The sequence below is a fragment of the Aspergillus caelatus genome (assembly GCF_009193585.1).
Source record: "Aspergillus caelatus strain CBS 763.97 unplaced genomic scaffold BDV27scaffold_35, whole genome shotgun sequence".
NCBI classification, from domain to species: domain Eukaryota; kingdom Fungi; phylum Ascomycota; class Eurotiomycetes; order Eurotiales; family Aspergillaceae; genus Aspergillus; species Aspergillus caelatus.
Window position 1 is genome coordinate 19,029 of NW_022475298.1, and position 14,465 is coordinate 33,493.

At 49.6% G+C, this 14,465-nt stretch overlaps 4 protein-coding genes and 1 non-coding gene across 5 annotated transcripts; 1 reads left to right on the plus strand and 4 right to left on the minus strand.

The window, feature by feature from the left end:
* Nucleotides 1-176: 176 nt before the first annotated feature.
* BDV27DRAFT_t58 lies at nt 177-247 on the minus strand. Its single transcript has one exon. It is a non-coding gene; the product is annotated as a tRNA-Gly (tRNA).
* Nucleotides 248-606: 359 nt separating this feature from the next.
* On the minus strand, nt 607-5,146 carry BDV27DRAFT_123752 (uncharacterized protein). The gene is made up of 5 exons (XM_032065935.1): nt 4,810-5,146; nt 4,663-4,753; nt 1,810-4,611; nt 1,446-1,748; nt 607-1,390 (listed from the first exon to the last, which is right to left on the minus strand). The coding sequence occupies exons 1-5, from the start codon at nt 4,986-4,988 to the stop codon at nt 830-832; spliced, it is 3,936 nt and encodes a 1,311-aa protein (XP_031930542.1). The 5' UTR covers nt 4,989-5,146; the 3' UTR covers nt 607-829.
* Nucleotides 5,147-7,363: 2,217 nt separating this feature from the next.
* BDV27DRAFT_123754 (uncharacterized protein) lies at nt 7,364-9,723 on the plus strand. The gene is made up of 8 exons (XM_032065936.1): nt 7,364-7,468; nt 7,731-7,808; nt 7,952-7,975; nt 8,049-8,165; nt 8,220-8,251; nt 8,304-8,421; nt 8,476-8,672; nt 8,734-9,723. Exons 2-8 carry the CDS (start codon nt 7,754-7,756, stop codon nt 9,241-9,243), a joined length of 1,053 nt encoding a protein of 350 aa, XP_031930543.1. The 5' UTR covers nt 7,364-7,468; nt 7,731-7,753; the 3' UTR covers nt 9,244-9,723.
* A 1,667-nt stretch (nt 9,724-11,390) lies between these two features.
* On the minus strand, nt 11,391-13,183 carry BDV27DRAFT_154897 (male sterility protein-domain-containing protein; the record flags this gene model as incomplete). The annotated part of the gene is made up of 3 exons (XM_032072042.1): nt 11,391-12,201; nt 12,263-12,901; nt 13,131-13,183. The coding sequence occupies 3 exons, from the start codon at nt 13,181-13,183 to the stop codon at nt 11,391-11,393; spliced, it is 1,503 nt and encodes a 500-aa protein (XP_031930544.1).
* Nucleotides 13,184-13,720: 537 nt separating this feature from the next.
* Nucleotides 13,721-14,308, minus strand: BDV27DRAFT_154898 (uncharacterized protein; the record flags this gene model as incomplete). Its single annotated transcript, XM_032072043.1, has 1 exon — nt 13,721-14,308. The coding sequence occupies one exon, from the start codon at nt 14,306-14,308 to the stop codon at nt 13,721-13,723; it is 588 nt and encodes a 195-aa protein (XP_031930545.1).
* Nucleotides 14,309-14,465: the final 157 nt, after the last annotated feature.

Here is a 14,465-nt window from a genome sequence, read left to right on the forward strand (position 1 = left end):
TACTAGGAAGAAGTGGGGTTGATTGTCCAGAGAGGGTAGTCTGTCTTTAGTTACTTGACGGGTGGCAAAAAAGGAAAAAAGAGGGGAGAAAAAAAATGATATTGAATGGCAGTGATGATTGTATAGATTATTGCATACTTAAGTGTAGTAAAAAAGAAACGAGGAGAAAAAAGAAGTGCATCATCCGTGAATCGAACACGGGCCTCATCGATGGCAACGATGAATTCTACCACTAGACCAATGATGCTTCTTATTGGGAAAGCTACATGTTTTAAGTTTTATCAATGAAAGGTATAAAGTGTGTTATAACCCTTGTTCTTGCTCCATATACAGTCGTGTAGCTTTGGAGCTTTTAGCCTATCTTCTAGGATTATTGGTTGGTTTTACCTATTGTTAATTTTTGGAACAATTTCCTGTATTAAAGAAGCTTCTTAATATATTGTTAGAGTTTTATTTTCTGTGCTGAAACATGGACAGTGTGTGCGAATATATATATATATTGGTACCGTTGTAGGTTACATATAAACGTTGGATAGGCCTAATCTTTATTAGATTACGTTACCAATCACTACAGCTAAGGAACATAACGCGAATCAAGGACTGTAGTCAAAACACCATACTGAGCATAAACTAAGTAAGCATGATCTAGACGCACACAGTAATGAAAGTTCAACATAAGTCAATGCATGATTAGAATGTTCATAATGCAGCTAAGAAGTGTCCAATCTCAATAACGCCGACCAGTCATGCCAACGCATAAGTCTACTCCTACTAAAACAAACCAGAATAAAAAACCACACGGTATCAAAATAAACCCATGCAATGGACACTAATTGAAACTCCATCCCCCGTTAAGTCGCAAACGCTGTCGCTCAGCAAGATCCCGTCGGATTTCTTCCTGAGTGAGTGCATCAGTACCAGCCCAATTTGCACTGCTGGTGCGTTCGCGGAATTTCTTGATCCTCTTGTCAGCTTTGAACGTCTCCTCCAGCGAGAACGGAGCAATGGGCCCGAAAATGGAATCCGCTTCCAAGCCCTCCTGCTGCCGCAGAATTGACTCGAGCTCCTTGGGCTGAGCCCATTTCGGCACGGGGAGCATCTCGGCATCAGAGTCCTCGTCTTCACTGTCAGTTGCGATTTCTGGCAGATGAATATTCTCGCCATTAGGATAGTTCGGCGATGGCTTGTGAGCAGCCTTCTGAGTGGATGAGCCGGCAACTGGGGTCTTATGCGTCGCCGCCTGGGGGGCGTTCGACGGCTCCGCGAAGGGTATCTTGCCACTCGCGTACTTGGCCATGTCCATCGGATGTGCAGGTCGCTGTGATTGAGCAGACTTGAATATCGAAGAACCAGGCTGTGTATGGCCATACATGGAGGGCTTTGTGGGTTCCTAGTCGCGTCAGTACCACGAGAAAAAACATCATAAAGAGCTGTTGGATTCTTACCTTGCGGATCATCGACTCTTTACGGATGTTCGACTGACGGATCGGCGGGGCCATCGTAGGTCGCATAACGGGATTGTGCTCGTCCTCTGTTCTCCTCCGCTTAGTTTCGCCAGAAGGCTGCATAGCACCAGGCTTCGGTGCTGCAGAGCGATGACCTGGCTCATCATCTAGCCCTCTCTTGGGTGGTTTGGCCGGATTGGGCTGAGGTGGGTTGATTGTGCGGTTGTATGGCTGCATGGAGCCCAGTCGTGAAGCGGGACGAGCAGCTTGCGAAGCCGGCCTTTCTGGCGGATGCGCATTGTTCTAATATTCATCTTTAGCATAGTTCTTAAAGCCGACGCATTGACACTAGTATTGGACTTACCATCTCAGGCTGCTGGCTACCTTGTCTCTCAAGCCTGCGAGCGTTTTCTAGTCTCCGCTTCTCGATGGCTTGCATCTGGGCGGCTTTCTTAGGGTCTTCGGAAGCAAGTCGCTCTCGACGTTCGGCTTCCGCGCGACTCCGCATCTCTTGTCGACGTGTTTCCTCCTGTTGCTGCGCAGCACGCTTGCGTTCCAACTCGCGTCTTTGTTCTTCTCTTCGGCGCGCTTCGCGTTCCTCCTGCTCTCGCTTTCTCTCACTTGCAAGCTGGGCCTTTCTCTGTGTCTGGCTGGAGACAGAGCTCTTGAAGCTGCTGTTAGAAGACGCCGTGTGCAAAGACGAGTTGCTCGCCTTCTTCTTCAAGGTGGGTTGCTTAGAAGCGGAAGCGGGAGTTGGTGCGGGAACACTGGACTCCGTCGCACCGGACACTGAAGAGGAGGCTAAGGGTATTTGACGAGAAAGAGCGCTGCCAACACGGATTGACACGGGCTGGGGTTGAGGCTTCGGCTTTTGCAGAGTTTCTCGGGTAGGCCTGGGAGGGCGTTGCCTGGTTGACTGCTGCTGCTGTGATACAGACGGACGGGCGGTGGGTTTCGAGGTTGCCTCATAGCTAGGCTCTGGCTCTCTCGATGAATGTTTCTGTAGTTGTGATATCTTCTGCGGAGTTGGTGCAACCGGAGCCTTGCGACTTTCATTTTCAGCCGGCAGTTTCTCTTGCGCAGCCTTGAGCTGAGCAGCTCTCTGCTTCTCCTTTTCTTGCTGCCGTACCCTCTCTGCCTGCTCTTCTTCCTCCTCACGTTGGCGATCTTCAAGTTCCTTCTGTTTTCGACGCTCTTCCCGCTCAGTAGAGCTTCGTGTTCTGCGGCCTTCTTGTCGTGGGGGGCTGTGGTCCCGCGTCGGCCGTGGCACCTTCCTACTGGTTCTGTCTGGCTCAACACGCTCGCTGCGCTGTACTCTGTGCTCGTCCGGGGAAGAGGCCTCTATTCTTGCAGCCGCAGCAACGCCACCAGAATTCGTGAAAAGGCCTTTAGCAGACCTCACGATGGATTGTAATCTGGACTTCGACGCACTCACCAGTCCGTCTTGAGCGATAGGAGAGCCTGCAGGGGTGGTCGACACTTGGCTATCCATATGTGAAGTGGAGGCTTTGGCCTGGTGACTAGGGCGCTGAGGGGACGAATACGTTGGGGTCGAATATTTGCCAAGAACCGCTTCCAAGCCTTGTTTTGCGCTGGATCTCGCTGGATCTTCAGGGGCTGCACTCTCCTTTCGAGCAGCAGAAGCACCCTCATGGTCAATGTTATGGCTTACCCCCACGCCAGAGTGTTTCTCTGGAGCATCTGCTGTCTGGCCTCTGGGGAAGTTTGCCTTCGAGGGTGAGCTCAAGGGCCGGATCCAATCATCATCCTCCATTTCCATGGGCTCTGGAGCTGGCGTTTCGCGAGATTTCTGGGAGCTCGTCTCCGGTTTTGCATCAGCTTTAGAGGACGGAAGCTCCGGATAGGTTACCTGTGTCGAGGACAAGCCCTGGACCGCCGGAATTGACTTCGTAGGTCGTGATGGCTGAAGTTTGCCAAGCATACTGATCTTCTCATGCAATCGTTGGGTAGACGACTTGTTGTGAAGCTTGCTAGCTTTTGTGTCTGCGTCCGTGTCTTCCTGGGAGCCCTCCTTATCATCATCGACGTCCATATTCTCACCATGTGCCGCATTCTCATCTAGAGCAGCCTGAGTTGATCTGTGTCCACCAGTCTGCCTACCGAAGAAGCCAGAGCCCCCGGTGTTGTTGATCTTGGCAATATCAATGTGGCTTGTTCGGGAGATACGGGAACCACCCAGACTCTTTTTCATGAGGGGCTCGCGAGCCGGGAGTGAGGCAAAAGAAAGGCTGCTCTTACGGATCAGCGGGCGATCGGGAGTAGAGCCATCCGAAGGCGAGCCAACATCATCCAAATTTTCATCGTCAAGGGCCATATCATCCTTTGCATCATCCTTCTCTTCTTCATGAGGCTCCGACGGCTGGGGAGCGGGAGTTTTCATAGGAAATGATTTTGCAGGTGACGATATTGTGTTTTCTGGTAGTTGAGTTTCTGGTGCCTCTTCTGCCTCTTCTGCTTGTTCTGGTTCTGGCTGCAGTGCTGCTGTTGGCTCTTTCGACTCAGGTTTCGCGTCGTCTTCGACATCGGGCTCCGCGTCTGGTTGTACAGGCTCCACCTCAGGCTCAGGCTCAAGCTCAGGTTCAGGTTCAGGCTGCACCTCATTTTCTGGTTTTGGCTCTGGTTCCTTCGCCTTCGGCAGTGGCTGGGGAGTATGTTCCTTTGTGACCTCTTTCGGAGTTGAGTCAACTTGCCTAGGCTCCACCGTGTTTCCGCGCTGTTGAACGTCCTCGTTGGCTGAGTGGAAGGAAGCGCCTGTGGAGCGGCGGCTAATCGAAGAACGATGTTCCTGTACATCTCTAGGGGTGGGCTGACTGTCGAAGGGCTGAGTGGATGTTTGCGATTCAGGCTGCACCTGTGTCAGAACAACATCGTCATCTTCTTCCTCCTCGCCCTCATCCGGCATTCCATGGTAGCCCGAGTCCGTGTTGTAAGTCGTGAAAGAGTTCATGTTCTTGCTGAGATCAGGGTACTGGAGTTGCGGGGCATTTTCTGTAGCGTGCTTGGGTTTTGTAGGTGTAGCGGCAGCTGGAGCAGGAGTAGGCACGGAAACCGGGGCCTTTTGTTTAGCAGGGGAGCGGTGAGGTGTTGGACTTGCAACCTTATCCTCAAACCTATTATGCGACGTTGAAAAGATCTCACTCAAGGGCTAAAGAGGTCAGTATAGCCGAAAACTAGCCAGGGATAATGGGAAACATACTACTCGGCTCTCAGCAGGATCCCTTTTGCGTGCAGTTCGAGGCGTCTTGCCTCTAAGCTTCCCGGGGGTTTTAAAAGCTTCCGTAAAATTGCTATGCAGGTGTCAGCACGGGAACGGATGTAGGGGGGTATGTCGGTCGCAACGGACAATTGGTTGTTGGAGAAGATCTCGGCCATATGTTCATTCAACCAATCCATCTCATGGCGCACCGGGTATTCCACTTCTTCCATCTCTTGATTGAGCAGGTTCGTAAAATTCTCCTTCTCCGTGGAAATCCATGCCGCAGAGCCCACGGGCTTCTGCGCCCTCGCGCCACTAGCGGCCATGACGATGTAAACAAACGCGATTCCCAGCTGTCGGTCGGTTGAGGTCGATATTCAGATTGAACGAGTGAAACGGGGGGCGACAAAGCCCGAATTAGGATAGCGACCGGAGCGACAGCGGCATTGAAAGTTGGCGTGGAGTCGGTGGATATTGGTTGTCGTCGGTGGGCTGAGGATGTCCGTCGTCGGCAAGAGTCGAGGCATCAAAACATCGGGAAACGCGTGAGTCCCACACCCGCACGTGACTTTACATCATTTGTGCCTGATTGTACAGGCATGCATTTTCTGGGTTTTATAGGCATTTTTTTTTTCAACATTCAAGGCCTAGTATATGATACCTAGTACGAGCATATGAATTTTCTATTTCTTTTATATCAATGTCATATTTACTGAGACTGTAATATGCGCGGAATGGATAGTGCACTTCCAATTCCCCGCTTCGACCCCAGTCAAAAAAAAGTTCCTGCGCTCTGCAACTAATTCTTTCAACAAATAATTTGATCGAAGATTCATTAATGGCTGCGGTCAGGTTTGGGTCAGTAATTCGATGCGCGAGAGTTTTCCGTATGTTATGATGTCATGGTCTTGTTGGCGGAACTAGATCTATATATGTCCGGATTGGGAAACGGAGAAAAGAGTCACGTTCTGGGAGTCAAGATAAAGAGATCTGTGCCTGAAAAAGCAGAGGGAATGCACTCAGGTATTACTAAAAGTAGTCAGTTCATCCCTTGGATTTTGTAATGCGTGCTGGTATCTTGCGGTGTAGGGTAGTAAGGCCAATGTCCCTTACGTCTAGCATTTGTATGTGCCTTAGGGTTTTTTACCCAAGGCTGTGGGTTTCTCGCTAGGACTATCTATAGATACCCATCTACTTAGGAGTATCTGAAGGGCTCGAGAGCTAGTAAAATAATGCTAATTGGTCGATGCTGAAGTTCTAGCGACAATCTGCGACTATGCCCGGTCCTATTAGTAGTCCTGGCTCAAGCTACCCGTGGACTACAGCGAAACCTTCATGACTGAGCTGATAGGGCGGATTAACTGAGAAAGCTTATGGCAACTTATTTGAGTGAGGATAGAGCTGCAGAAATAAGGGTTCTGGAGTACCTTGGTTCATTCCTTGGAAATAGTGGCACTGACATGAGTATTTCACTTAAAATAGAAGCCAAATATGTATTGGACTCACATCCATCTGGACATCGTAGCTTGCTTTCTTCCATTAAATAGATATGCAGATACGGCAGGCCTTAGGCATCGGAATGCGGCCCAAGTATCGCCGGACGTAGAGAAGAAAAGACGTTGTTTCAACTCGTTGACCGACAAATGAAATCAAGAACGCAGTTCGAAGATCCTTGAAACCGACATGCTTGTCCAACTGCATCCAGAAAATCATCCAAAACGAGCAAAGGCGGTGTTCGAGGCCCAAGCTGTATCGCGCATATGACAACTCACCCGGGGAATCGATCAGATATCGCATCGTTGGGCAGGGTAAGCAGCTCTCCACTAGCCACGTTTGCAACGCTCAAAAGGATCGCAGCGCTGGCTACAACACAATGGTTTCTAAATATACGGAAGACACCGCTCATTGAATTAGATCTACCTCGGAAACGGTAGCCGGGTCATGAATTCTTTGCTAGAATAACCACATCTGTTTTTACACGATGTATACCTCCTAGACAACAAATCTACCGTTTTGCTGTTGGATCGGTAACATCAAGGATGACTGAATTATGAACCCTGCCTAGATTGTTGATTGGGAATCATCCTCCTATACTAATTGCTTAGAGACCAACATTACATGCAGCACGGTGCGGACCGCTAGATCCTATAAAGTAAGTCAGTAGCGCGTTGCTCGTCTAGAGCCGCTCCGAGCTGCCACCTAAGGAACCAGGAGGTTTTATATTTCACACTTGTGACTTGTCCATTACCGCCGTATAAGAACAACACGATGTTTTTCAGCTTCTTTTGTTTAATTTTGATATTTTTTTTTTTTTTTCTTTTTAATACTTCCCCCCCCTGTTTTTTCTTCCCTGGTGATTTTCCTTGTCTGCCTATTTTCTATTGAAGTCTTTGGATCAACAACCACTTGCGGCCGCTAACATTTAAGTAGGAAGGTTAAGTTGGCAGCTCAGTTCATAAGGAAAGTAAAAAAAGATCACATGTTTATTGGTCTGGACTGGCGGAAAAGAAGAACTAAAAGGAATTTGAGACACACTAAGAAAAGGAACCGCGGTAAAGGTACCGTAATTCTTACGTAGCGGTTCGTTTGTTTCAAACAATGACGATTATAGGCAGTCATTCAAAAATACCTCTAAAAAAAATATTAAAAGAAATGAAAGCAAAGACGATCAGAAATAAAAGTCGACAAAAACAACATACTAGTACCATCTGTGAAGACCATCAACCAACTAAGTAACAGGATTTCTTTTTGAGCAAAGAAAAGAAAAAGCGGAGTAGACGCAAGTCAGAATAGTAATTACATAGTAGTAGGTTTCCCTCACACGACCCTTTCAGGCTCCGGGGGCTCTCTCGCTTGTCAATTGCATCACCCTCCCTCACCTTCTCCTATCTTCTTCTCCCTCACAGGCCACCCAGAATCTTACCCTGCACCCCCTCTTTTCTTCTTCTCTTTCGCTCTTTTTTTCTTCATTAGTTCGTTCAATTCCCTCCACCATACAAGTGGTGCTTATTTTAATCCACCTTTCATCTTTCTCTTTTCCTGTAATTTCTTATCTTACCCAGCTTCAGGGCGGCACAAACATCTTTCCGACATGGCCGAAAGCACAAGACTCGGTGACGTGAGCTATCCCGACACCAATGGAAGCAGTAAGGTACGCTGGAAATCCATTGGATCGCGATTGACTTGTACAGGAGCAATAGCTGACTGAATCTTAGTTTTCCATTCTCAAAATTCCCTGAGAAGGGTCGTTGGAAACGTTCCACAATCTGATGCTAACACTTATCGTTAGGTATCAAAAATGCCGTAACTAATGGTAATTTGACAACACCCGCGATGCTTAAAAGCCAGTGGCAACGGGACAATTGACCTGACAAATTCTTTCATAGGGCCTGTTGTTGATCACATCAAGTCGGAAGCAGCCCGTACTGAACAAGAGCTACGCGAATTGAAAAACGCTCGTGTGACGCCCTCGACCACAACTGCGACCGGCCAACACCTGACTTGTATGTGGTGAAGATAGTCCACAACGCCACAAAATCACGGCTAATTCGTTCCAGACTACCACTCCCTGTTGTACAGCCTCCTGAGCGTGAGTGAGCCATTGCACCGTGATGGGCCCGATAAACCTAACCTGTGACCAGTGGGAACAACCCCGAGCTACCGCTGCTTCGTTTGCGACCGTCGTGACTTTTATTTTCGCCGCCCGTTACCTGCCTCTGCTCCGCTGGTTCTTTAAGTTCATCTACGTGGCTTTGGGATGTGAGTTGCGATCTCTCGTTGGATATAAACTGGGGCAATAATTGACCTGTCTAGTCACCGCTGCGGCGGAGCTCGGTGGTAGACTCGTGCTGTCGCAGGGCCTCGCAAGCTCTTTCCGCCCTCGTAAATACTACACTATCCCGAAGGAGACCATTGAGGGTGTCTATGAGGATCTCGAGCAGCTCCTTAACTTCGTTCTCCTCGAATTCCAGCGCATCCTGTTTGCCGAGAACATCGTCCACACTGTCGCTGTAAGTGATGAGCCTATCGATCTGGAAGTGCCCTAAACTAATAGATTTCTCACCCGGACAGGCTTTTGCTGCCGCCTTCAGCGCCTATTGGTTGATCAAATGGCTTCCATTCTGGGGCCTGTCTCTGATCGCCGTTATCATCGCTTACATTGGACCTCTGGTCTACATGAACAACCGTGAAGTCATCGATGCGCAGATTGAACACGTCCAAGAAGTTGTTAACTCCCAGGCCCACCAACTGAAGGACCTTGCTGAGGAACGTACCTCCCATGCGACGGGCTTGATGAAGCAGTACGTTGATGACTACAGCGCCAAGGCCCAGGGATACATCGGCCAGCGTCGCTCCGTATCGCCGCAGATGACCAAGGTTTCCACCCCGGAGCCCGTTATCAAGAAGGAGATCGACACCGAGCCCGCATTTAAGACCACGGATTTCCCGGAGGCACCCAAGGAGGAGCCCGTTGCTGTGAAGGAGGAGCCCGTTGCTGCGAAGGAGGAGCCCGTGGCTGTGGCGGAGTCGATTGAGCACCCTGCCTTGAACGCGGAGAAGGAGCCCCTCCTGGCGGCTTAAGATGCCTCGGCCACTTTATGTCTTGCTCGATCGGCCACCCCACCAATGATCGAATCTGGTGATGGATATGCTGATCGTGCAAGGGCTTCCTTATTCGGCACTGTTTTGTGGGACACGCCCGACCAAAATTGTACTGAATGTTGAGGTATAAGGATGGAAAATAGGCGTGTACGATGGTATGATGCGGCTTGAAGGTTTGACTTTTTAAAATTCTCTATTGCGCCGAAGATATTGCCTTTACTTTTCCCCATTTCGTTTTTCAGCTCGACACCATTTTCATCTTTATTCTCATTAGTACCTTCGGCTTTTGTATGTACATCTTTGACGTTCAATTGAGCCTTCTAATTTCTCTGCTTTTCATTATCGGGGAAAATAATACTAAGGTCCTACAGCGGGCGAAGGCATACAGAAAGACAAAACACACAGTAGGAGAAGAAACAACAAGGGAGAGAAAAGGGTGGGAAAGAAAGAGAAACACACAGAGACAGAGTTTAAAAAAAGTATTTTCAGGAGATTGTAGGTATTGTGCGGGGCACTGGCTGTGCTCGTCTGAGATGCAACTGGTGTTCCGGGGATTTTCTTCAAACATATGTAATTTCTAACATTTTACTGTTGCAGCCGCGGACCTCGGCGTCATCTCACCATATCCCCGGTCTTATCAACGCGACATAACTCTCTTACTGCAAGACTCTAGCCCGGGATTCGAGCCATGGCTGTCCGCGTTGGACGGCAGAGCAGACCAGGTACCTCTGTCCGTACACGACGTCGCGGAAGCCTTCCCACTGTCCCAGGTCGAGAGATGTCGCACAAGTGCTGCCAGGCTGTTTTACGACGCAACTGCATCGCGTTTCAAGCCACCAGGGCTTGGATGCAATGGAATTGTATTCCATATAGTTTTGAAGGTCCCCCCGGCCCTTAGAGTCGACCATCGTAAATTCTATAGAAATAGAAAATGATATCGACGTCATTGGCTGAATGTTCCATGTCACATGACCAATCAGACAGGAATAGCAGTTTGTTCTGTTTGCACCGCCGCTTTTTCGGTCACTGAGCAGCCCGGAAGCGTAGAGTAAGCACAAAAGTGCGTGTCCTGAGCAATCCCCCAGAGAAAGTGACCGTTGCCCTTAAGCGCCTGCCTGAGCTAACATCATGTACTAATCATGTGCACAACTAAAGACTATGAGATGATTATTTGAGGAGCTTGGAGCAGTTCAAGCACTTTACTGCCAGTTTCTCTCATCATCTGGGTGAGCAAAGCTGCAGCAAGTTTTGTGCTGCCTTCCTATAACCTGAATGGTCCGAGCCAATGTAGAAACGGCATACGGAAGTAGACCTTCGTGATTTGAGCTCAGATGAACCTGCGTACCACCTAAACATATCCGCCGGCAACCTCGAGAACTTCAGCTGAAGGGCAACACTCACCTCATCTAAGTCCCTGTAGAATGAAATGAAGTGGCAATCCTGGCACTCGATGAAGTGTCCCAAAAAGAAAACAAGTCCCCGTCTTGTGGAATTAGTCCTCAGCACTTATAAATTCTATTCAGTGACTTACATGATAGTTTTGATTACATGGTAATGATTTTTTTGAGACGCATTCACCAATGTCTATTGAAGTGGTTAGTTTCCGTCTTCTTTCCAACTCACGTACTTGCTTCACAAGTATATCCCCTAAACCATGACACAAAAGCATGTGTGATTGATCGGATACTGCTAATCTGGTGTAGCAAGCCACCGGTCTCTTTCCAAATACTCTCTGGACCAGTACTGAAAGTAACGCGCTCACAAGCCGTGCGCCCAAATCAAAACAACTAGCCAAAACTATCTAGGATCCCCCAACGGCTCGCGCCAGAAAGATACTGTGTCCCCTGTGCCCCGTATTCACCGATCCATAGTGATTATGAAGTTTATTGAATTGGTAAATAATTCAAATCTGACAGGAGCTTTTGAGGGAAACAAAAGAGAGATACTTCTAGTTGACAGAATCTGACACTACCGGGGGATACCATCCGAGGCGTTTGGAGGTTACCTCCTGCAAATACATTCCCACCATTTCGTTCATTCCCGCCTGCATGGCACGACCAATCCACTCGGTCATGGGTAATGTCTCCAACGGCCTCCCGTGTGCACTTCCTAGGTACTCTGCCAGTTTATGGACTGGAAAAGGCACCGGCGTTGCAAGTATGAACCACACGAACTGCGCCTGGGCCAGTTTCAGAGACGTTTGACGACGCCAAAAGAGCCACCATCCGTTGCGCTACCGCTTCCATGTCAACTAAATGTAGATAGCCATCCCAGCCATCCATGTCCGGTGCCAACTCTAGCTGCCTCGAATAGTGAAGGAGATCGTCCAGAATGTCGGCGCCGGGAGCCCCCTCCCCCACAATCCCCGTTGGTCGATGCAGGACAATATCAAGACCGTATTGTTGATTTGCCTTTTCAAGGAGACGCTCACTCACCCACTTTGCGATTTGACAGCCGTGTGCACTCGAATCCCGAGGCGGTGGATAGGCAGCTACACTCACCTCCCGAAGGGGCAGCTCATTGCGCGGAACGAATCCTGCGACGCCGGCCGAGGAGATGAAATGAATGGGGATGCGACGTGGTTTTGCGAGGCGAACAAACTCGGCGGTTGAACCCACGTTGGCCTTTTTTAGTGAGCTGTAAGATTTCAGGAAGGACACATGAGCACCGTTGTGGACGATGATGTTGGCCCTTGATGCAAGTGACCGAGCCGTTATGATGTCTAGCCCTAGACGGGGAAGAGTCAGGTCTCCGGTGTGAACGATGATCTTGGGAGACCCAATCGCGTTTAATTTCTCCATGGATGTTTGAGAGCGAACGGCAATACAGTGCACTTCGGATACTGTGGAAGACAAAACGAGGCCTTGGAGAACCTGTTTCTTAAGGAATCCGGAAGCACCGGTGAGGATCACGATTCTGCCAGCATCGCCAATTGTACTGGAAGGATCAGCTTCGAGATTGGCGTATTCCAAAATCCTGATCTGATTCCAGTACGCACGCCTCGCCTTCCCATGTGAAGTGGCTTGAAGAAACCAAACGATTTGACCAGAGTCGCCGAGCCATCGCTTCAAGTGAGCAGGATTCAACCAACTCCACCAAGGGAACCTGGACTCCTAGCCGTTCTTTAATGAATGACTGCAGCCGCACTAGGGAAAGGGAGTTGCCTCCAGCTTCGAATAAATCAGTATCCTTGGTGATCTTGAGGCCCTTTGCCGCCGTGTCTGGGAGGACCTCCTCCCACATCCCAAGGAGTGTCATCTCATCCTCGTCGAGATCTACCAACACCTGGTCGTCAACGGATGAGTTAGGAAGTTCAATTACATCAAGGGCTTTTCTGTCGACCTTTCCATTGACGTTAAGTGGTAGCTCTTCCAGGGAAATCATGATCGAAAGCCACATATATTGGGGCAGAGGAACTCTCTGGCGCAGCTGCTTCAGGTAAGTTATTCGGTCGACTTCCTCATCTAGAGGGTCATTGGAGAACACTACAAAGGCCACGAGGGAAGTATCGGTGCCAGTCCCACGTACACAGACGTGCGCATTGGTGAGTTTCTCTTTGGATGCTTGGAGCAGAGCATGTGCGATTTCATCCAGCTCAACGCGTTGTCCGCTTAATTTGATCTGGGAGTCACCAAGTCTTCCGAGAAATACCAAGGACCGTCATTTAGGAGTCGTCAACGGTCTCCAGTTCGATAAATCACATCAGTCTCTGATACATTGGACAGGCCGGTAGGGAAAGTTGTAACGGACAGGTATTTGGCACCTGTCAACTCGAGTTGGCTTAGGTAGCCTCGTCTAACTCCAAGAATACTGATGTATATTTCGCCTGGGAATCCAGTGATGGGAGACTTGCCATCGGGACTGACGATGTGGACTTGACAATTCGGTAGCGTGCGACCGACTGGGCAGTAGTTACCATTGCGACGACTGTCAAACCCCAAAGGCACCTCGCCGCGACAACAGGAGACGGCAATCTCGGTCGGGCCGTATACATTGATGAGGCAAGCTGCGAGGTGACGGCGGCTACAGTCTGGGACGAAGTACTCGCTTTACCGACAGATAAAAACAAGAACCATCAGTGCCCTTCATTGGGTGCGCCACAGAAAACATAGTGTCTCGTCGGGAATGAGTCGGTGATAACGCCACAAGGATCTCTCTGGTCACTCCCTTTAACAGAGAAGGGTGGTCCCCTTATCTGTTGCAAAGGGCAATCTACCATTCTGCTGTGATGGCAAATTCAGTAATCAGCCGTCAATCTGAGTTCAAAGTGTCATTAAGTTGGCGGTTGGACATCACACGCTGGATCTGTTTCCGACAAGAGAGAGATGCAACCTCCGGCTCCGGAGTCCACAGGTACAAGGGGTCCAGTGTCTCAGCAGTCACGGGCCGAAGTAGCTTCCTCAGGAATAATTCGCGCGTTGATATTGGACTGTTTGTTGATATCAAGAAATTGCAGTTAAAGACCCGGGTGTTCGAATGTCATGGTACGGCCAAGACCATAGATTGCCATAGAGTAAGGCGAATCCTCGTAGGCGGCCCGGATAAAGTACAGGATGTGCTTTGCATTAGAGAACAGGAATTGCAGCGCCTTCCGCTTTTCGGGTGTGGTGGCCTGCAGCACGGTTTCATCGAGATCCTCCACGCAGACAACGGTGACTCCGGGCTCTGGACCGGCATCCTCCAGAGCGAGAAGGCTGTCCGTGAGAGGAATCTCCGGGGTCCAGCTACGAAGTTGATTTGCGACCCCTCTGTCCATCTGGCGAAAGGGAAGGGTCTTTCCTCCGATAATGAATAGGTCTTGGACATCCGGCACCGTGAACGGGCACAACAGTGGCTCTCGCGGGAACTCTACCATCTCATCCATGGCCTGCGACACCATGCCGGAAGTTGACTGCTTGGTAGAGTCAGCGTAGTCCCGGCGAATCATGTCTATTTCTGAGAAGCCCGAATCACGGAGCATTCGATCCCATTCCAGCGGTTCGATTGTTGGCGAGTACTGACGACTATCATCTCCACTAAGCCACCAGCCGGGCAAACCCGACATGATGAGCTTTAGCCGCAGCATGTTCTCCCGCTGTCGATGGCTTTATGGGCACAACAAACCCCACAATTTTCCCCACCTTTCAGCCAGCCACTCTACATAGTACGTATGTCTCTCCTACGAAGATACTAGTTCTCTCTCTCTCTCTCTCTCTCTCTCT